This window comes from Eschrichtius robustus, chromosome 4 (assembly GCF_028021215.1).
Source record: "Eschrichtius robustus isolate mEscRob2 chromosome 4, mEscRob2.pri, whole genome shotgun sequence".
In the NCBI taxonomy this organism is placed as follows: Eukaryota; Metazoa; Chordata; class Mammalia; order Artiodactyla; family Eschrichtiidae; genus Eschrichtius; species Eschrichtius robustus.
This window is the reverse complement of record NC_090827.1, coordinates 138,389,764-138,413,005: the sequence shown is the minus strand read 5'-3', so window position 1 is coordinate 138,413,005 and position 23,242 is coordinate 138,389,764. Positions and strand designations below refer to the sequence as shown.

At 36.7% G+C, this 23,242-nt stretch overlaps 1 protein-coding gene across 8 annotated transcripts in view; it reads right to left on the bottom strand.

The window, feature by feature from the left end:
• The window catches only part of LARP1B (La ribonucleoprotein 1B), a 128,575-nt gene that overhangs the window by 84,216 nt on the left and 21,117 nt on the right, over positions 1 to 23,242 (bottom strand). For 7 of the 8 annotated variants that reach the window (XM_068543425.1, XM_068543426.1, XM_068543428.1 and 4 more), the window contains exons 6-11: positions 20,003 to 20,146; positions 19,594 to 19,759; positions 15,751 to 15,895; positions 11,125 to 11,299; positions 7,515 to 7,687; positions 80 to 445 (exon numbers count right to left, since the gene is read on the bottom strand). In XM_068543425.1, coding sequence (XP_068399526.1) covers positions 80 to 445; positions 7,515 to 7,687; positions 11,125 to 11,299; positions 15,751 to 15,895; positions 19,594 to 19,759; positions 20,003 to 20,146 — 1,169 coding nt within the window. Of the gene's footprint in view, positions 1 to 79; positions 446 to 7,514; positions 7,688 to 9,493; positions 10,541 to 11,124; positions 11,300 to 15,750; positions 15,896 to 19,593; positions 19,760 to 20,002; positions 20,147 to 23,242 lie in introns of those variants that run through there. The other variant, XM_068543432.1, reaches the window with a different exon arrangement.

Below are 23,242 nucleotides of genomic sequence, written 5' to 3'. Positions count from 1 at the left end.
TCAAGTTTAGGAAAACATAAGCAGCAACATGCAATCAAAACATAGTATCAACAGAAAGACGTTGGTCAGAAACAATTACCTTTATGGCTGTGTGTTTGTTTTCATCTTCTTCCATCCACAAATCCTGCTCATAATAATATAAGCCATCATTGATAACTTTAGCAAGTTCAGATGTAATTTTTGCCTCAGACATGTGGTTGCCTGTTCGATCTCCTCCAGGATGTTTTCTCATGTAAGGTGGTGTCTGAGTTACAATCAAAATCTTGTTTAAATCCTGGTCATCAATTTCATAATCTGAATCATTATCAGACCAATCAGTAAATGTGTTTTTTCGCCCTTCTATTTGTTCCATCTCTTCATCAAATAAAAAATCAAGTTCTTCTTGTTCTTGTTCATCTGGAAGATAGAGTTGATTTGATGCCTCTTCAGGTAGAGGTGGTGACTCCTGAAGGAAGAAATTGGTATTTTATATAAAAACATTGTTATCACTTTTACAATAAATGTCACATAACAATGTTAATGTAAGTAATATCAAAACTGTATGCTCAATAACTAGATTAGCAGTCAAACTGTAAAAGAAAATCACACCAGTATTATTCCAGGCCAATAAATATAAAGTAACTGCTAAACAATCAGTTTAAGATTAAAAAAACCCACAAAGCTGAAAAAAGAAGGATTATATTAAAGACTCCTTTAGAGTTAGAATGGTCCTTAGTACCAACTTGTTTTACAGATGAGGGAAAAAAAGGCCTAGAGATGTGACGTTGTTTGTCCACAATTGCAGAATTAGTCTGGACTAGAACAACCAAAGACATTTTTTTTTTTGGCCGCGCTGCATGTCATGCGGGATCCTACTTCCCCAACCAGGGATTGAACCCACACCCCCTGCAGTGGAAGCACAGAGCCCTAACCACTGGGAATTCCCAGAACAACCAGGGTCTTCTGACTTCCAGATTCAACGATCTTCCCTAGTCTCAACCCTTTTTACCTCACAATTATATTAATACCATAATCTGTCAATAAGAAAACAAGTATAACTATCAGATCAGAAATTTTTATAATTTTCTGGAAAGCAGAAAGCAAATGGAATTGTATTAATAATAAACATGACTAGAGGAAATAGAAATCTAAAACCCATATCAAGGAAGGCTGGGACTTCCCTGGTGGTCCAGTGGGTAAGACTCCACACTCTCAATGCAGGGGGTCCAGGTTTGATCCCTGGCTGGGGAACTAGATCCCACACGCATGCCCCAACTAAGAGTTCACATACCGCAACTAAAAAGTGCACATGCTGCAATTAAAAAGATCCCACATGCCGCAACGAAGATCCTGCGTGCCGCAACTAAGACCCAGCACAGCCTAAATAAATAAATATTATTTTAAAAAAAAAGAAAAAAAAGGAAGGCTACAGGGAAAGCAGACACAATTGATCCCACTGGGGTCCTAAAAAGTTTTGAGATAGTAGGCACAAAAAGCAGGAAAGGACTATGTGACAGCAATCAAAATAGGTATCTGGAAAACTAACTACAGGACACAGTTGGCCCCACACCCTTATCCGAGAATACAAAGTTTTATTATAAAGTCTGCCCCCAACTAAAAGCCCAAGAATCGCTTTCTAAACAAAGTTAAACATTTGCCAAGGGAGGGCTCATATTTTAGGTGCTGGAGCTACAGAGAGGCTGAACACATCCTAGTATTATTCTAAACTTCTAAAACAAAAAGGGGAAAAAAATAAGGTAATTTTACCAATGAATGAAATACACTAACAAATTCTACCTTCCATAAAAAAGTACTCCTTATTTTAGCAATTTTGGAGATCCAAAACCAGCCCAACTCTGCTCTGCCTAAGTCTAGAAATCCAAGTCTACAGGACCTTTACACTTAACCAAGAGTGTGCAATCATACCTCACATTCAGGAAAATGGTCCTCTGGATGAGCAGATCTATAAGGCCATACACAAAAGAAATCTGTACCAATTTACCAATACTAATATAAACCATCAACCAAAGATCACCAGATATTAAGAGACAATCATCAGCCCAAAAGAGAAAGTCTTTAGAGGACATAAATAATAACATAATGAATAAAAATAGACCAACTCCAGGATACATCATCTGAAATTTCAAGAGTGGGGATGAAGAAATAATCTTAAAAGCTTTCAGCGACAAAAAAATCACTTGACACACTCTGAAGGAACTGAATTTCACAAGAGTTTTGAAAACTGACGAAGATGACAGTGGAAAAATGTTTTCAGATTTCTAGGGGAAACAAATGGGACCTCTAATTAAACTTAAAAGCTTTTGCACAGCAAAGGAAACCATAAATAAGATGAAAAGACAACCCTCAGAATGGGAGAAAATACTTGCAAATGAAGCAACTGACAAAAGATTAATCTCTAAAATATATAAGCAGCTCATGCAGCTCAATATCAAAAAACAAACAATCCAATCAAAAAATGGGTGGAAGACCTAAACAGACATTTCTCCAAAGAAGACATACAGATGGCCAACACACACATGAAAAGATTCTCATCACTAATTATTACAGAAATGCAAATCAAAACTACAATGACACCAGTCAGAATAGCCATCATCAAAAAATCTACAAACAATAAATGCTGGAGAGGGTATGGAGAAAAGTGAACCCTCTTACACTGCTGGTGGGAATGTAACTTGATACAGCCACTATGGAAAACAGTAGGGAGGTTCCTTAAAAAAACTAAAAATAGAGCTACCATATGATCCAGCAATCCCACACCTGGGCATATATCTGGAAAAGATGAAAACTCTCATTTGAAAAGATACTTGCACCCCAATGTTCACAGCAGCACTATTTACAATAGCCAAGACATGGAAACAACCAAATGCCCATCAACAGACAATTGGTTTAAGAAGATGTGGTACATGTATACAATGGAATATTACTCAGCCATAAAAAGGAACAAAATTGGGTCATTTGTAGAGATGTGAATGGACCTAGAGAGTGTCACACAGAGTGAAGTAAGTCAGAAAGAGAAAAACAAATATCATATATTAACGCATATATGTGGAACCTAGAAAAATGGTACAGGTGAACTGGTTTGCAGGGCAGAAATTGAGACACAGATGTAGAGAACAAACGTATGGACACCAAGGGGGGAACGTGGTGGGGGTGGTGGTGGTGGTGTGATGAATTGGGAGATTGGGATTGACATATATACACTAATATGTATAAAATGGATAACGAATAAGAACCTTCTGTATAAAAATATAAAATAAAATTCAAAAATTAAAAAAAAAAGATGTGGTAAATGTATACAATGGAATATCACTCAGCCATAAAAAGGAGCAAAATTGGGTCATCTGTAGAGACGTGGATGGACCTAGAGAGTGTCACACAGAGTGAAGTCAGAAAGAGAAAAACATATATCGTATATTAATGCATGTATGTGGAATCCAGAAAAATGGTATAGATGACCTTAATTGCCAAGCAGTAATGTAACAAATGTAACAAATGTATGGATACCAAGGGGGAAAGGGATGGGGTGGGAGGAATTGGGAGATTGGGATTGACACATATACACTATTGATACTATGTATAAAATAGACAACTGATGGGAACATACTGTACAGGGAACTCTACTTAATGCACTGTAGTGTCCTAAATGGAGGGGATAATATGTATATGTATGGCTGATTCATTTTGCTGTGCAGTAGAAGCTAATACAACATTGTAAAGCAACTATACTCCAATAAAAATTAATTAAAAAAAAAAAAGATTTCTAGGGGAAAATGAAATCTGACCAAGATTTCTATACCCACTCTAGAACGTCTATTTTAAAAAGATCATTTTCAAAAAAGTATGTTGACAGGACTTCCCTGGTGGTCCAGTGGCTAAGACTTCATGCTCCCAGTGTAGTGGGCCCGGGTTCGATCCCTGGTCAGGGAACTAGATCCGGCATGCCGCAACTAAAGATCCCGCATAATGCGACGAAGAGTGAAGATCCCACTTACCGCAACTAAGACCCGGTGCAGATAGGTAGGTAGGTAGGTAGGTAGGTAGATAGATACATACATACGTACATACATACATACATACATAAATAAAAGTATGTTGTCAATAACTAACCTACCTCAGCAGGTATCTCTGAAATATCATACATACATACATACATAAAAGTATGTTGTCAATAACTAACCTACCTCAGCAGGTATCTCTGATGAACCTACAGTCATCTTTCCTCCAGGCCAAGCCCTCACTCTGTAGTACTGGAATACATTTCAGGTCTTACTAATGGTACCAATATTCTTTGGCCATGAAACTGAAAGGTCCTAGATATTTTACAATTCTCTTTCCGTTTTGAAAACCACACTCCATCACCAATTTGCTGGCCCTATACAGTAAAATCCAACTAACCCTTGCAAAAACTGTTTTCATCAAATCAAAGATGCTATCAATTTTAACACATTATTTTAAAAGAAATGTTTAAATGTGGAGGATTTTTTTTTTTTAACATGAAGGAAAAAACATAGATCTTGGTATAAATGAAATATGGTACAAGTTTCTGTCAATGAGCCCAAGATATGATCCTCCCTTGTTATCCAGGTTTGCCATGACAAATATACAAATTAATCAGAATCTTTAGAAAATCTTATTTTGAGAAGCTGCTCTAGGTTTTTAAAATGCCCCAAGGAAGAAAACCTCTTGTTAACATTTTAGTATGATGTGCTTAACTACCATTGCTAAGTAAAAACTTATCTTTATTTACAAAACAGAAATAGACTCACAGACACAGAAAACTTATGGTTACTACAGGATAGTGGGGGGGGGGGGTAAATCAGGAGTGTGGAATTAACATACACACACTACTATGTATAAAATAGATAAACAACAAGGACCTACTGTAGAGCACAGGGAAGTATATTCAGTATCTTGTAACAGCCTATAATGGAAAAAATCTGCAAAAGAATAGGTATATACAGATATACATATATGTATAACTGAACCACTTTGCTGTACCACTTGAGGCTAACACAAGATTGTAAATTAACTGTACTTCAATTTTTTTTAAATGGTAAATAAAAAAATTAAAAAGTTATCTTTAATCAGGGTTTTAAACTCAGCATTACAGACATGTTGGGCTTGATAGTTCCTTAGGGTGTGTGTGTGGTGGCAGGGGGTGGGGTGGGTGGCTGTCCTGTGCACTGTAGGATGTTTAGCAGCATCCCTGGCCTTCATTCACAAGATGCAGTAGCACTCTCTCAGTTTTAACAACCAAAAATTGTCTCCAGGGGCTTCCCTGGTGGCGCAGTGATTAAGAATCCGCCTGCCAATGTAGGGGACACAGGTTCAAGCCCTGGTCTGGGAAGATCCCACATGCCGCGGAGCAACTAAGCCCATGCACCACAACTACTGAGCCTGCGCTCTAGAGCCCGCGTGCCACAACTACTGAGCCCACGTGCTGCAACTACTGAAGCTTCCGTGCCTAGAGCCCATGCTCTGCAACGAGAGGCCACAGCAATGAGAAAGAAGCCCGCGCACCACAACGAAGAGCAGCCCCCGCCTGCTGCACCTAGAGAAAGCCCGTGCACAGCAATGAAGACCCAACACAGCCATAAATAAATAAATAAATAAACAAACAAATAAATTAAAAAATAAATAAATTTATCTATTTATTTAAAAAAAAAATTGTCTCCAGACATTGCCAAACATCCTATGCTGAGGTAAAATATCAACACCCTCTCCATTCCTCCAATGAAGAACCATCCTTAAATCCTTCGTGCTTCCTTTCTTCATGCTTTTATTTTAGGAATAAAGAGCTCTACTCATAATAATCCGTAATAGGATAGCTTTCTTCATGCTTCCCACATCTGGGCCCAATTATTTTTAGTGACCTTTTCCTTTTAGAGCTTACTTTGAATATTGAAATTATTTGAATATTTCCAAGTTTATTTTTAGTAAACTTTTTTACTTTGAGATAGTTGTACATTCACAGACAGTTATAAGAAATAAAAATCTCGAGGACTTCCCTGGTGGTCCAGTGGTTAAGATTCCACGCTCCCAATGCAGGGGGCACTGGTTCGATCCCTGGTCGGGGAACTAAGATCCCACATGCTGCTCAGCACGGCCAAAAAAAAAGAAAAGAAATAGAAATCTCGTGTACTTTTTACTCAGTTTCCTCCAATGTTAACACACTGTAAAACTATAGTAGACTATCACAAGATAAACACTGATGTTACCCATCAGTCTTACTAGGATTTCCATTTCACTTGTACTCTGTGTTTGTGGTTTAGATCAGAGCAATTTTTATCACATTTGAAGTTCATGTATCCAACCACCAGCCAAAAATACAGCAATTCTACCACAAGAAACTCTCTTATTATTCCCTAACCACGATCATCTCACTCCCTTGTGTGCCCCCAAGAAATTTATTCTCTTTTCCTTTCCTACTGTACAATCACCAAAACATATATTAACCAGACATGTATCATTTACAAGTAATTACATGTAAAAGAATTTTACAAATAATTAACAAGGTTACAAATAATATGGCAAAGTTATAAATTCAAAATTTAGAAAAATTTTGTCAGCTTTAACAAAACTGAAATATTATTCAAATATAAACTAATTTCAAGTAAAAAAGGTTAAAGCGAAATATTCTTAAATCATATTCAGAAATAAGATAAATTTTAAAAAATGATACAATATTATTTATTTTCAACTACTTAGTAATCCATAAGCTTTACTGAAGGGCAAAGGTTCCAATTTTTACCATTTTTCTTAAAACTTTTCCGAATTTATATATGTATCTCAAAAACAGTGGCCTTACACTCCACTCAGAATATATCACACTTCGGACTTACCTGCTGGCGCAGTGGTTAAGAATCCGCCTGCCAATGCAGGGGACACGGGTTCGAGCCCTGGTCTGGGAAGATCCCACATGCCACAGAGCAACTAAGCCCGTGCACCACAACGACTGAGCATGTGCTCTAGAGCCTGCGAGCCACAACTACTGAGCCCACGCGCTTAGAGCCCGGGCTCCGCAACAAGAGAAGCCACCACATTGAGAGCCACCACATTGAGAAGCCCGTGCACCGCAACAAGAGTAGCCCCGGGCTTCCCTGGTGGCGCAGTGGTTGAGAATCTGCCTGCCGATGCAGGGAACACGGGTTCGAGCCCTGGTCTGGGAAGATCCCACATGCCGCGGAGCAACTGGGCCCGTGAGCCACAATTACTGAGCCTGCGCGTCTGGAGCCTGTGCTCCTCAACAAGATAGGCCGCGATAGTGAGAGGCCCGCGCACCGCGATGAAGAGTGGCCCCCGCTTGCCACAACTAGAGAAAGCCCTCGCACAGAAACTAAGACCCAACACAGCCATAAATAAATAAAAAAAAAAGAGTAGCCCCCACTCAACGCAACTAGAGAAAGCCCACGCACAGCAATGAAGACCCAACACAGCCAAAAATAAATAAATAAAATTTTTTTTTTAATTTCTAAAAAAATATATCACACTTCACTTGGGTCATAACAACTTACCTTCAATTTCACTGGGGATGGACGATGTCTCTTTTTTACTTCTATCCAAGGTTCTGAGTCCAAGTCGGGCAAACTGGCAGACAAAACTCTAGACATTGCTTGAAGATTACTTGTTTCAGTGTTTTTCTTTGGGCTCAGTGGACTTCCAATTCTTGGAGAATTTGGGGCAGACTCTAAAATTTTAAGTTAGTTCTATAGTTAAAATAATGGTTTTCTTACTTATAACACACATTTTTTCTTTACTTGGGCATTTTCTTTCTTCACAAAAACATGATAAATCAATCTCAATTATAATCTTTCAGTGATTTTCAAACCCAAAGGGCTTTGTAAGATGTATTCGAGTGAAGCCAATGAATAATAACAGGAATGTTATCAACCCTTATGCAGACATATTCATTCAAACTTCTCAAGAATATCAATGCAAGTCACTTACTAATTATGACAAGACATCTATTTGGGAGTCAATTCTCTGTGAAACCTTAGATTCATTAATTGTAATGAAATTAGGGAATCTTAAATGCTACTAAGCAAATAAAATTCATATCTTATTCAAGGCAAAATCAATCCTTCATTGTTCTGCTAGGATCTATACTAAGGTGGCCAATACTCATACTTTTCTCATCTCCTTTGCCTAACAAGGTTTACCTAAATGCAGTTTGGCCCTTGGCTCGCAGTGAATACTGTGAAGACTAGAATGTCACGTCATTAAAGTGCAATGCCCTGGTAATAACAAAACATTTTACAACTCTGATGGAATTAAAAATGCCTTTCTCCACACTTTTAATCAAAGTAATTATATGCTCTATAAAATACAAATCAATTCCTTTATAAATTTTTTTTTCAGAAGTCGAAGAATATTTAAGTTGTAATGCAATATGAACTTGCTTTGGACAAAAAGTGTTTTAAAAACAAATTTATACTGTAAACTTCTAAACATTATTTACTCCTCAAAGCCAATTCCCTGAAAATATTGCAAAGTTGAATACTACAGAGAGAAAGTTGAAATAAATGAACACCAACAATCCTTCTAACTTACTAAATGAAAATGCAAAGGCACGTTCCAGGAGTGAGTTTGAGAGAGTATTCCAAGATTTTACTTTCATCTACTATATACGAGAGTCAGATGGATTTATTATCTTCTCCATGGACACACAGATCCAGGCTTCAACCACCAGATTACTATATTGCTTTAAAAAGAAGTATAATGATTCATAACAGAAAACGCTCTAAAACTGCATTGTTCAATACAATAGCCACTAGCCTTGTGGAGCTACAAAGCACTTGAAATGTGGCTAGTGCTGAAATGTGCTCAGGATAAGTGTAAAATACACAGCAGATTTCAAACACTTGGTACAAAAATAACATTGGTCGATAATTTTTATATTAATGTCATAATATTTGGATATATTAAAATTAATTTCATTTGTTTTACAGCTTTTAATGCTATTAAAAATTATTAGGATTACATGTGTGGCAAACGTAATATTTCTATTGGACACTGCTGCTCTACAACTTAATGGTACATGTCATCAATTGATCCAAAAAATTAGTACGAGTGAAAAGGTTTGGGCTGTCAGTATTAATATTGAAGTTATAGGAATGAAAAAAACATGAACTCTAGAGAACCCTATTCCTAATACTATGAATCATCTCTATTCATGCAGTAAATAAAGCTTTAAAAGTAGACTAGGAACCACCACTAGTAACTGGGAGAATTAACTAAATTAGTATGTATAGTTCATGTATACACCATTAGAACAGTATCTGGCAAAAGGTAGAGAAATCAGTATCTACTATCTTTAACACAGAAATTGAATTTTTAAATACCTACTTAAGTTTATGATATAATCATCTCTAATTGCTCTTTAAGCTTGATTAATGTTTCTACCATGAAGTTGTATGTTTCACAATATTCACAATACATGTGCTTATATCGGGTTGGCCAAAAAATTCGTTCAGGCAATATGTATGAGCATGTAAATGAGTATATATATTTTTTTTTAAAAACACAAAAATGTACAAACATTGTGATTTTATTCTTGAAATTTTATTAATAATGCATAAATGGTTAATGGACAGGCATCACCAACTTGACTGACTTATCTTAGCTACCTTGTGGAAAAAGTATTTTCTATTTAACAACTGACCTAATGCCTGTTCATAAGACGGTTAAAAATGTCATCTTGGACCCCAAGTTTACACAATAACTTAATCTAACTTACCATCAGACATTGTATTCTTTTTTAAAAAAAACTAAAAAATGTCACTTGAAGTTCTTCAACTTTTAAAACACCTGCCCAAGTTGCTTGCTAGGTGTAGAGGCACAGAGGGCTGACAATCAAAGAAACACTAAATAAAAATATCTGTGAGACTGTCCATCAGTGCTTTATTGATGGGAGGTCTCTACACTGGTATATAAAATATATTCTGAAGAGTAAAAAAAAAAAAAAAAAAAAACTCTCGTTCGTTTCTTAAGTTTCTTATCCCTTAGTGTCCACATTAATAAATCTTACAGTCCATGCGAAACACTATGACAACATGTGAATTATACAATGTACACTATACTGTGAAGAGCAAATCAAATAGCAAAGGACCTAACAATCTGAGAAATTCCACTCAAGCCTCTCTATTTCTGCTTTATTGATCTGGACACAAGTACATAAGTCTGGAAGGAAAACACAGAACCTTGCAATATTTCCAGAATGATAATTAACTTTCCCACCGTGAAAAAAAGTAGCACATGCAGCCCAGGCTAATTACAAACAAATGGGCAGCTCCTATAAAAACAACAGCAGTCCTCTGGTCTGTCTTTCATCATCATCACAAAGGTGTTTATCTCCATGGTAGTGTTGGCCCAACCTCCTCCACAGGAGCTGGGAGTAGACATTCTTGCACAGAAGTCTGGTCGCTTTCATTTCTGCAGACGATTTGTTCCAATGTTTATAATGATATTTCAGTGAGTCACCTATTCCTCTGCATATTCCGATCAAATGACATCCAAGAGCATCAGTAGATCATCACCCTGACTGAAAAAAGTTTAAGCACACATATTTTTTCCCAAGAGGGAATGTCTTAAAAATGATCCAGGAAAAAATTCTTAACATTAAAGCAGTTTTTGGAAATTCTAAATACCACCAATTCTTTAATATATAATTATAATAACTTCATAAGAGATCCCCAATTCTGATTTAGAATATAGGTCATCTTGTCATTTCAAGACAAAGTTGAAGCACATAAGAAAAAAATTAAAGGAAGGCTAACCCCACTCTTGAGTATAAGACTTTTAGACCATTCCAGCCTTACAAGGGGAAAACTGGCGGAATACGTCTATAATCATTTAGTAAAATTAAGAAGATAGGTAGAAACTCCACATGTGACAAAGTAGACAAATAAGTTAAGAATAAATAGAGCAGAGCTCCTCCCATAATTCTTAAATCCCTATTTAATTTATAACTTTCTGTGGGAGGCAATACGAATAGAATTTAAAGCATCGTAAGTCACTGGGTTATCTTTAATTTTCTATTGAATCTATATAAACTTTAAAAAGGATAGGTAAATTGGACTAAATAGCCCACTGTTATGCTGTTTGCTCTAGAAGAAAAGCTGTTACCTGTATGTGAACCAAAGGCTTGGCCTGGTACAAACTCTGGGCAATCAATCAGTTGAGAGAAGTCTGTTTGTGGCACACTACGTGGAGGAGGGCCCGGAATTGGCCATTTTTCTGGTTCTATCTTTTTTCTCATTTTCTCGTCCACAATTTCCACTTCTGTGCTATCTTTCAGTGCCTATAAATAGGAATTTTGAGTTATTAAAGAACATTCATTCAAAAAATTTAATTGTACCTCCTATACTTCTAATAACCTAAACATTTTTTAAGTCTGAAATCAGCATAGGATATTACAGTTAATGTAATATATTTCTCAGAATATCCATGAACAGAACAGATTTTAAAATAATTTGCCCTTGTAAGGTAACAAATATCCTGATTTAACATGTAGCAAATTATTCTAATTGTGAAAACCAAATTTTCAATTAAGGAGTATTGCATCAACTTGAAGCAAACTACTATAATTTTTTATTGACAATTTTTTCCGCTCCTATTTCCTTTAGTTTTCCCTTAATATAATATCACCAAATAAAATTTAGGCATTATATTTAATTATTATAATAAATACCACCATTATTGAATAATAAACACACACATGCAGAGATTCCTCATAACACCTTGTAAGTGTAAAGTAGGTTTCACAGATGAGGAAATTGAGGCTCAAAGAAATAAAGTAACTTGATAAAGGTTATGGACTTAGTATGAGGCAATACCAGGACTCAAACCATTTATTATCTGTCCAACACGAAAACTCTCAGCCACTAGGATATGGTGGCTCTCAAAAATAGCTTGCTGTAATTTAAGGATAAAATAAAACTAGAACAAAATTTCTTCCAAATAAAAATTACAGCCTTACTGATCTGAATCTTCCCTGAAATTCAAGGATACTCACACCTTTAGAAACTAGGAAAAATACAAATATAAAAACTCAACATACAAACTGTTAACTTATAAAGATTAAAACTCGCTATATTTTAGTTGGAGAACACATTATATGTATTACTTTAAGTATCTTACATTTGTATGCCCTTAATATTAGTATCATACTTACTTCTCAAGTAAGTATATTTTCTATAACTGGACATTACTTTAAAATTAGTATTAAAATTATTTAAAAACAAACTCTTTTGATGGGAATCAGGATACTCACTGAAAGAGAAGAGAGTCTGAAATATGGAATGAAGGAAATAAGGAAGAATCTTACAGTAAAGCGTTTGAGTTGCTGATATGTGTATTTTTTTAATGTATTTTTCTAGTTTTGTCCACTGAATGTTCTAGAAGCAATGACACCCCAGTAGCAAAGCAGTATACCCAACATCCAGATCTTGCAATAACATGGATGAATTTCAAAAACTACAAATGAAAGAGCCAGCAGACAGAAGAACTCTATTTACACAAATGTAAAGAAAAGACAAAATAAATCTCTGGTAACAGAATCAGAAAAGTGCTTTGGTTTGGTGGGGCAAAGGGTGAGGGGATGGGGGACTGACTGCAAAGGGCCACTAAGGAAGTTTTTAGAGTAATTAACTATATCTTGTTTGGAGTAGGCTTATACAATTTTCAAAACTCGAACTGAACACCTAATAGCCCTGCATTTTACATCATGTTATTTACACCTGAATTTTAAAAAGAAAAAGAAAAAGAAAAATCACCTTAAAACTTTGCTATGGGTTTAAGTTTTTCAAAATGTTTTGGAAAAAGACCACCAACACTGTTCGCTGGTATGTGAAGCAAGTCAAACTCTGAACAGCAGTAGTTTTAATTGGTTCAATATTTTGGAAAAACGTTTAGCAGTATTTACAAAAGCTAAGCTCGTATATATATATATGTTTGTATACACACACACACAAACACACACGCACACGCAAATAACCTGTTACCCATCAATTTCACAGAAAAATAAGTGCATATGTCCATCCAAAAATATGTACAATAATAATGTTCACAACAGTCACATATTCAAGCTGTAAAGAATCCAAATGTCTATAAGAGGAACCCGAAAAAAGTTATATTCATACAATTGAATACTACTGCAAAATGAAAAATAAACAACTGCCACACACAACAACAACATGGATAAGCCTTACAGAAATAACAAGCAACAGTCAGATATAAAAGATTTCAAATAACTTTGATTATTAAATGTTTAAAAAACAAGATGAGGGACCTCTCTGAAAAGCAACTACTTTGAGGAGAACAGTGATTCAGACTAGGAGGGAGTACAAGGGAGCTCCGTGGGATGTTGAAAATGTTCTATCTTAATCTGTGTAGCAGTAACACAAGTATGTACATAGGGGAAAGTCATTCTTAATCTTATAACTTCTAATATACAATGTATAAGTTATGTCTCAATTTAAAGAAAAATTTTCAGGAAAAAATTCAAAGTTCTTTATATATAGCTATTGAATGATCTTCCAATATATGCTGTTTTTATAAAAGGAAGGGGTATAACAGTATATGTAGCAAAACATGAACTATCTCAGGAAGAATACACAAAAAAGAAGTAACACTACTTGCCACACCAAGGAAGGTTTGCCTTAAAAGACTCATACAAAAACTTAAAAGGCTCACAGCATACACAAATTAAGGAAAAGATCTAGACAGAGTTAGACATATTTTTACTAAAACCAAATCTTGGTTATCTTGAACTCCTAAACAATGAGCTACAGTATACAGTCAACATTTCTGGGTATCTGAGGGTTTTTTTCCTACTATTTTCTATTATTTCTATTATATTGTACTATAACTATGTTAAGTGATAACACTGCAATAGCCATCATTATTACAATATACATATGTATCAAAGTAAAAAAAAAAAACAAAAAAAAGAAAAAGAGTGAAGTAAGGTGAAAAACGAATGGGAGAGGAGGAAACAGATTCAGTAAGTTTAGCTGTGTAGACACACTCAACCAGAGCAGATACGGGTGTTAGCTAAAATATATTCTGCTTCTTTTGATAGTTTTTTCAAGACAGTTAAGACTTAAGCATATTCAAATACATATAGGAAAAAGCTGGTAGAAATGAAATGAAGATAAAAGGAGTAATCAACAGAAGCATATCCTTGAAGACTAACAGTAACAGCAAATTCTTATTTAGAGCTTACTGTGTATGCCAGACTCTGCCATTACACATTTCATACTCATAACAACCCTATGAAGTATGTATTGTTGTAACAATTTCCACTTTACAGAAGTCTCAGGACCCTGCCTGAAGTCACAGAGCTAGGAGGATATGTATGCAGGTTCTAAAGTCTATGCTCTAAATCAGTATGTTTATACTGCAAAGCCTAATGAAGCCTTACCTTCTTAAGGGAAAAAAAGACATCTTTCCCACTGTAATAAATGGTAGGTACATAATGAATGTTAAGTGAATTCAGACCTATGCTATTCTAAATCACTATGCTTATGTGTTTCTATGTTTCACAGTAGTATTATTTCTTACTGTAAATCAGTCACTGTGGGGACTTCGCTGGTGGCACAGTGGTTAAGAGTCCACCTGCCAGCGCAGGGGACACGGGTTCGAGCCCTGGTCTGGGAAGATCCCGCGTGCCGCGAAGCAACTAAGCCCATGCACCACAACTACTAAGTCTGCGCTCTAGAGTCTGTGTGTCACAGCTACCAAAGCCCCCGTACCTAGAGCCCATTCTCCGCAACAAGAGAAGCAACCGCAATGAGAAGCCCACGCACCACAACGAAGAGTAACCCCCGCTCACCGCAACTAGAGGAAGCCCGTGCACAGCAGCGAAGACCCAATGCAGCCAAAAATAAATAAATAAACTCTACAAAAAAAAAATCAGTCACTATGTATTAATAATGCTAACCATAATGGTAATGCAAAAGTTTTTTTTTTAAATATCCTTTCCCAGCCTTCCCTGGTGGCACAATGGTTAAGAATCCGCCTGCCAATGCAGGGGACACGGGTTCAAGCCCTGGTCCGGGAAGATCCCACATGCCGCAGAGCAACTCAGCCCGTGTGCCACAACTACTGAGCCTGTGCTCTAGAGCCTGCGAGCCACAACTACTGAGTCCGCGTGCTACAACTATTGAAGCCCGCATGCCTAGAGCCCATGCTCCACAACGAGAAGCCCCTACAATGGGAAGCCCATGCACCACAACGAAGAGTAGCCCCGGCTCGCCCCAACTAGAGAAAGCCCGCACACAGCAACAAAGACCCAGTGCAGCCAAAAATAAATAAATAAAATAAATTTATTAAAAACATAAAAAAAGAACACAACTAGAAAGACTACTTTAAATTAGCCCTCTTTATACAGGAAAAATTTTAAATTTAAATTTTAATTTAATAATTTAATACATGCTATTTTACAGCAACCTGAAGACTAAAGGACCAAGAACACCCAAGAATGTTCAAGTTTGTGTTGGGGTTCAACCCATCTAAGAAGGATCAGGTTAAAAACAGGTGGAAACATCATTAAGTAATCCTTTGAGGGGTCAGACATTTATTTGGGTTTTATAAAATGGCAAAAAAGCCTTGAGATACAGTCTAAGCCTTAGGTAACTACAGATTGTTTTTGCTTTTTCCTTAAAATTGTTTAATAGACTCTATTTTTTAGAGCGGTTTTAGGTTCACAGCATAACTAAAGTACAGACTGTTTTGTGTATGAAAAATTACCTCTAAAATGAGATTAAGGTTTGTAGTGAGAGCCTGAACACGGTGGAAACCAGCAATCAGGGAAATAGGCAAGAAACCTTGCTCATCCATCTTTCTCCTAAGAAAGAAGTCCCGTTCCAAGTTTTCTATACTGAAGTAATATTCACTGAAAAAAGAAATAAAGAAGTAAATATAAATTTCATCAATTTATTCAACAGAATATTAAAATGTCTATGGCTTATAATATCAATTGTTATAAAACTATTTTGATTTATTAATTACATTATATACATTTAACACAACATACATAGGGTAAATATAATAACAACAAAACCCTACTGTTAGTAATTTCTCTTACACAGGTAGAAAGAAATTTAGAATACTATCTTCCCAAAAACGTACTTCTTTGCTAGATCAGCTTTACCCAGGTATAAACAATTAACCATACTTTAAAACAGTTCAATAATTAACTTTTTAATGAGTCAATTAAGTGAAAAATTTCATTTCAAAGCTACTTTAACTTGCTTCATTTAAACACTAAATAACAAAGTTAAACACATCAACAGACTGCCTTCCAACTTTTTCCCATCGCTGAAAATAATGGTATATTGGAAGTATTCTTTGTCAGGTTTACAGAGTAGATTAGTTTGTTTTCTAAATTGGCAGGGTACTGACATTGTTTAATACTTCCGAACCCTAGCATTCAGCACAATGCTTAGTAAAAACTGAGTGAATATGTGGGCACAGATGCACACAATTTTATATTTGAATGGTTCACTATCTCCCCCCTTCGAGAGGCAGAACTATAAAAGACGTTAAAAGTGAACAGAATACAGTTAAACAAAGAATATCTGCAACACCATGAGGTATATACATGGGCAAAAAAAATACAGAAGCAACTTATACACCTTAATCTTCTCTCTAGGAAAGTATAGAGAGAAGTGTAAATGAACAAACTGTATGATCAACAACTACAAGTTCCAAGATATAAAGATAATATGAAGAATACATATAATAATGGCATTTGAGAAACACGTTTAAATTACAGCCTGCATACAAAAAAAACGAGAACAAGATTCTAGAAAAACAGAACAAGAGGATAAATAGGGGGAAATGTAGAAAAGAATAATACAAAAGAAATACATGACATCAAATGATATGGCTTACAGTTTAAAAATCCTACACTGTTTCCAAATCACAGAGCAAGTTTTCAAAGAAGGGTGGCAAATGATAAGAAAGCACACCAGCTCATATATTTGGGAGTAAGACTGGGGAACTCAAGATACCCTTGAATTACTTAGGTCAAATTTTAACTTTGAAGAAATAATCACCTACAAGTGAAAACTGGCTTTGAGCTACCTTTCACTGGGTGGGAAAAATGTCTTATTTTAGAAATGTAAATACCCAAGTTGCTTCTTTATACTCTGATATTTATCCAACTATCAAAGTGCAAAGCTCCCTTAGAGCAGTGAAATACAACTGACATCGCAGTAACACTAGTAAATCATTTACTCTTCTTAAATGCTGAAGAAAATAATCGAAGTCTTGAAGAAATGAACCGTCTGATTTTTGTTATGTCTCAAAAGCCCTTTCACAGTGGCTAAAATGCAGTAGGCACGTAATACATACGCATAAATTCGAAATTTTCAGACATTAAGACATCTGATTTAAACACAAGTTAAAAGTGTTCTTAGACAAAAACTTCTCTGAATAATTAGTAAGATGCCTTTTTAATCTAGTACTCTGTGAGAAACACAGTATCTAAATAAATTCATAAATCACTATTACCTACAGTATACACTTTTTAAAACTTCTAACGGGCTGCAAACATACTTATGTCTAAATCTGAATGCCAAGAGACTGCCCCAGTTAGAAATAATCAAGATCTTCCATTTTTAATATCCTGACATCAAAAATGTCAAATTATTAACATACATTTTCAGTTAAAATGATTTTAAGAACTCAACCATCCATAATAGTTAAGCCTCCTACTTCAAAATATTTAGCCTAATATTCCTGAAGTACAAGAAGTTTTTCAGTAACTTCTCAAAGAGGAAAATCCAAACCCTAATGAAGAAGCCTATGTATGTCTGAGAAACCTTAAAGACACAAAGTCAAAAGCATGACTCCTCAAATCCAGATGTCCACTAATCAGAGAGCAGTAACAGTGAAGAGCCATTCTAAACCTGGTGCTCTAGTATCTGCCAAAAACTCCGCTGCTAAATAATAACAAAAAAAGGAGTCATGCCCAATGCCATGTCTGACACTTTGTTCAGTGTCCTAGGGGACATTATCATGTCCTACCTTAGAAGCTCTGGATTCTACACTGCATGATCAGAAATTTTGTCAACACTGAAGTAGCTATGCTCCTCCCTCACTTGCATGAGCACATTAGAGGCCGATTATCCTGACATGGAGTTGCATGTCCACTGTCAGGTCTCAGAAGGGACCTGGCAGCAAGAGTTACAAAGGAAGACAGGAATAGTGTTTTGAAGTTGATAGCCACATGCCAGGCACTTTCTGCCCATAAAAAGGCCCTTTTCTTTAGTGTTTGTGTCAACTGTAACAAAAGAAGCAAAAATAAAATAAACAAGTTGCTTCGTATTGTAAGCCAATCAAATCCACCATGAAGGCATCCCAGGAAGATGCCTGGCTGATGCTGATGAAGATATTATTTTCTATTAATGGACTAGGGTCCATTTTCTTTTTAAAATAAAGGTGGATGTTTTAAAAATGCTTATGGGGCTTCCCTGGTGGTGCGGTGGTTAAGAATCTGCTTGCCAACGCAGGGGACACAGGTTCGAGCCCTGGTCCGGGAAGATCCCACATGCTGCGGAGCAACTAAGCCCGTGTGCCACAAATACTGAGCCCGCGTGCCACAATTACTGAAGCCCGTGCGCTTAGAGCCCGTGCTCCGCAACAAGGGAAGCCACCGCAATGAGAAGCTCACGCACCGCAACAAAGAGTAGCCCCCGCTCACCACAACTAGAGAAAGCTTGGGCGCAGCAACGAAGACCCAACAAAGCCAAAAAAATAAAAAATAAATAAATAAAAATTAAAATGCTTATGCCTTTTCAAAAATAGCCTTTTTCCTTCCCTTTATAAGGATAAAAAAAAGGTTCAAATTTCAGTAAATTAGTTAGGCACATCACTTGGAAACACTTTTCTCACCACTATATAAACACACTATATAAATATGCAAATCATCCTACACAATACTAACAGGCAGAGGGGTTACTTTTTGCTTAAAGATAATAGAAAAAACTAATACTCTCCTAAACTTCAAGTTCAATATTCAGAAAGCAACTATTACAAGAACTAAAATAAAAAGCCTAAAACTAAAAAAGATTAGGTAGTCTCCTTTGAATATGTGTCACAAAGAAAGAGAACTTAAAAGTTAAAAAAAACAAACTTACGATTCTGAAACCAATTGTTATAAAAGTCAGAAGATATCACCATTTTTTGCCATTTATGTTCATTTGCAAATTTTAATATAAACATTTATTTGCAAATAAGCTAAATTTTACTTGTTCAATTTCAAATATATGAAGTAGTTTTATATTCTTATATTTAATCATTCATATTATGCCGTGACATTTTAACTAATATCCTTTAAGCAGAGAAGTACCTCAAGAGAGAAAGCAGGAGTCTTATATAAGTAACAACATGAACCAAAAATAAATTTTTTAAAATACTTTATACATGCTCTACTAACATTTCCTAGAAACAAAATATAAAATACTCTTAAAATGTTCTAATTTTACTAATAAACAGCTTAGAAAATGTGTTATATTATCAATGATGTTAAAGTTTGATATTACAATGGATTTTCCTGCCCCATCTGTTTATGTCTGATTGACTTACATTTGGCGTTTAATATACTCTTTAAGCAATGCTTCTTCCACAGGATACACCTGTACGCTTGTACCATCATCATAGTAATACATCATACTGGTATTAAGTTCTGTTTGAAATGGTTGACCAGTCCTTTCACCATGTTCTTGATAACCATATGAATAATCAAAGTTCACTTGATGTAATAAAGAAAAAGAAAAATGATCACAGATTGAAAAAAAAAAAAAAAGAAATAGTTACTATAAAGAAAAATCCAAAGTGAAGTATCTCAAGGGGTAACAAACAAATACAAAACCATCTTTATTATCAGACAAGTAAAATCAGTTAAAACAGTATATGGGATAGTGGGAAAAACAGATGACTTGTACACTTTTTTCAGTGTTCATCTAATTTAACAAAACAAAAAATCAAGTCTTACATCGAGGATTTCCTCTGCCTCGTCCTCTTCCCCGTCCTCGGCCTCTTCCTCGGCCTCTAAAGGTACCTCGGATATTACCACCCTCACTTCTCACACTGGAAACTTCATCTTGATCATCTTTCTTTTCTCTTTCACGCCTCCAACCTTTTTTAAAACAAAAATATTTTTATACATTCCAATTTGCAACTATGAAAACATGATTATCTTTATGAAAATGTGGTAACCACCCCTCCCCACTTTGTAACTAGTTATTAGTAACCAGTCATTATTCAGAAAGATACAAACTTAAGAGATTCCATAGGAATTTGTCAAAATGTCTCTGGCATAAAAGACATCTATGTATTGACATACAAAGAAGATATTCTGATAAGTAAAGTAACATACTAAAAAGATAACGAGATCATTTGCTAAAACTGTACTGTTAAAAATTTAAGAAGTTCCAAGACAACTGAGTTTTGTACTATATAAAACTCCTAAAAAAAAAAACTTATTTTCACAATAATACTTATTTTCACAAATAGGAATTTTTTTAAGGAAAGGGTGTTTCTATTTAAGTAAAAGACATTTCTTTTAAAGAAAAAAGGAAATGAAAACTGGGAGAAGATATCTGCAGCACAATATAGCAGTTATATCCAGAATACATATAGAACTCATACAAATGTCTCTTATGCCCTCGTGCATCCTCTCTCTCTCTCTCTGTGTCTCTCACACACACACACACACACACACCGCAACCAAATAGGAAAAATCATTAAAAGACCGGCAGGGCAAACAAGGAAATGCAAATAGACAATAAAAAAAACGGTGCTCAGCCTCAGTGGCCTTGAGAAATGCAAATTAAGACAATGAAAGAGTATTTTTTTTATCTGTCCCAGTCTGAAAAACATTTTAAGGTCCCATGATATCAATTTGTTTTGTTTTGTTTTTTCTTTTTTGGCTGTACTTTGTAGCATGAGGGATCCTAGTTCCCCGACCAAAGATCGAGATCAAACCTGTACCCTCTGCAGCGCTGCAGTGGGAGCACAGAGTCCCAACCACTGGACCGCCAGGGAATTCCCAATAGCAAATGTTGACCAAGACAGAACTTTTGCATAATGCTGGAGTAAAAACAAGTACATTTCAATTTTGAAAAACAATTGGAAACAATCAAATAAATGTAAAGGTATGTATACCCCAGAGACCAGGGTGTTTCAACCATGGCATAACTGACGTTTTGAGCCAGATAACTCTTTAGTGTGGAGGCTGTCCTGGGTACTGTAGGATGTTTAGCGATATCCTTGGTCTCTACTCACTAGATACCAGTAGCAAGTTTTAGAATTTTAAAGTCGTATTTTGTGGACAATTGAGTAAATATAACTATTGACTAGATTTTAGATGATATAATGAATTAGTGCTGATTTTCTTAGATGCTGCATTTTCTTGGGACATCAGTGCTGAAGTGTCACGATATCTGCAAGGTACTTTCAAATGATTCAGCAGATGGATGAATTAAAGATAGCAGAGTTACTAAATCTAGATGGTGATTAGACAGGGACTCACTGTACAGTGCTTTCACAGGACAATATGCCTTAAAAATTATCAGACTTAAAAGATTTCAGTAGAAAACTATAAAAGCAAATGCTCAGGGAATTCCCTGGCGGTCCAGTGGTTAGGACTCAACACTTTCACTGCCAAGGGCACGGGTTCAATCCCTGGTCGGGGAACTAAGATTCCACAAGCTGCGTGGGGTGGCCAAAAAAACCCAAACAAATAAAAAACACAAATGCTCAGCCAACTGCTTCCACATATCCTCCTGTCCTCTTCTTTCTGAAACTTGAACAAACCCTGCTGAAATAATGTATCTGGGGAATGATTTTTTTTTTAATTAATTAATTTTATTTATTTATTTTTGGCTGTGTTGGGTCTTTGTTGCTGTGCGCGGGCCTTCTCTAGTTGTGGCGAGCAGGGGCTACTCTTCGTTGCAGTGCGCGGGCTTCTCATTGCGGTGGCTTCTCTTGTTGTGGAGCACGGGTTCTAGGCACACGGGCTTCAGTTGCAGTACACGGGCTCAGTAGTTGTGGCTCACAGGCTCTAGAGCACAGGCTCAGTAATTGTGGCGCACGGGCTTAGTTGCTCCACAGCATGTGGGATCTTCCCGGAACAGGGCTCGAACCCATGTCCCCTGCATTGGCAGGCGGATTCTCAACCACTGCGCCACCAGGGAAGCCCTGGGGAATGACTTTTAATGACAGCAATACCATTAAATGAAAAACCGATGGGACACTTTATTTATTTAAATAAATAAATTTATTTATTTATTTATTTATTTTTGGCTGTGTTGGGTCTTCGTTGCTGCGCACGGGCTTTCTCTAGTTGTGGCGAGCAGGGGCTACTTTCGTTGTGGTGCGTGGGCTTCTCATTGTGATGGCTTCTCTTGTTGCAGACCACAGGCTCTAGGTGCGCTGGCCTCAGTAGTTGTGGCACGCGGGCTCAGCAGTTGTGGCTCACGGGCTCTAGAGCTCAGGCTCAGTAGTTGTGGCGCACAGGCTTAGTTGTTCCGCGGCATGCGGGATCTTCCCGGACCAGGGCTCGAACCCGTGTCCCCTGCATTGGCAGGCAGATTCTTAACCACTGCGCCACCAGGGAAGTCCCTGATGGGACACTTTATGATGGATGGATAAGGCTAACAACACCTGAACCAACTCAACCACAACACAAGCTGAAAGTAAGACACCCAGACATTTTATTCCTACTGCTGTGACACAAACGCACTATGAAATATTCCTACCAAAACAAAAATAAACTGGATCCTAACCAAACCTCTAGTTATTATTACCAGTTACACTTAGAAAAGACAAAGGAACGTGTTAAGGAGTATCACAATAAAGCATTTAGCCAAATCCAAAATATGGGAAATTCCACAAGACATATGACCTAACATATAGCAAAGGAAAGAAACACTGGTGGAACTTCCCTGGTGGCGCAGTGGTTAAGAATCCGTCTGCCAATGCAGGGGACACAGGTTCGAGCCCTGGTCCGGGAAGATCCCACATGCCACGGAGCAACTAAGCCTGTGCGCCACCACTACTGAGCCTGCGCTATACAGCCCGCAAGGCAGAACTACTGAGTCCACATACCACAACAACTGAAGCTGGCATGCCTAGAGCCCGTGCTCCGCAACAGAGAAGCCACCGCCATGAGAAGCCCGCGGACCAAAACAAAGAGTAGCCCCCATATCCGCAACTAAAGAAAGCCTGCGTG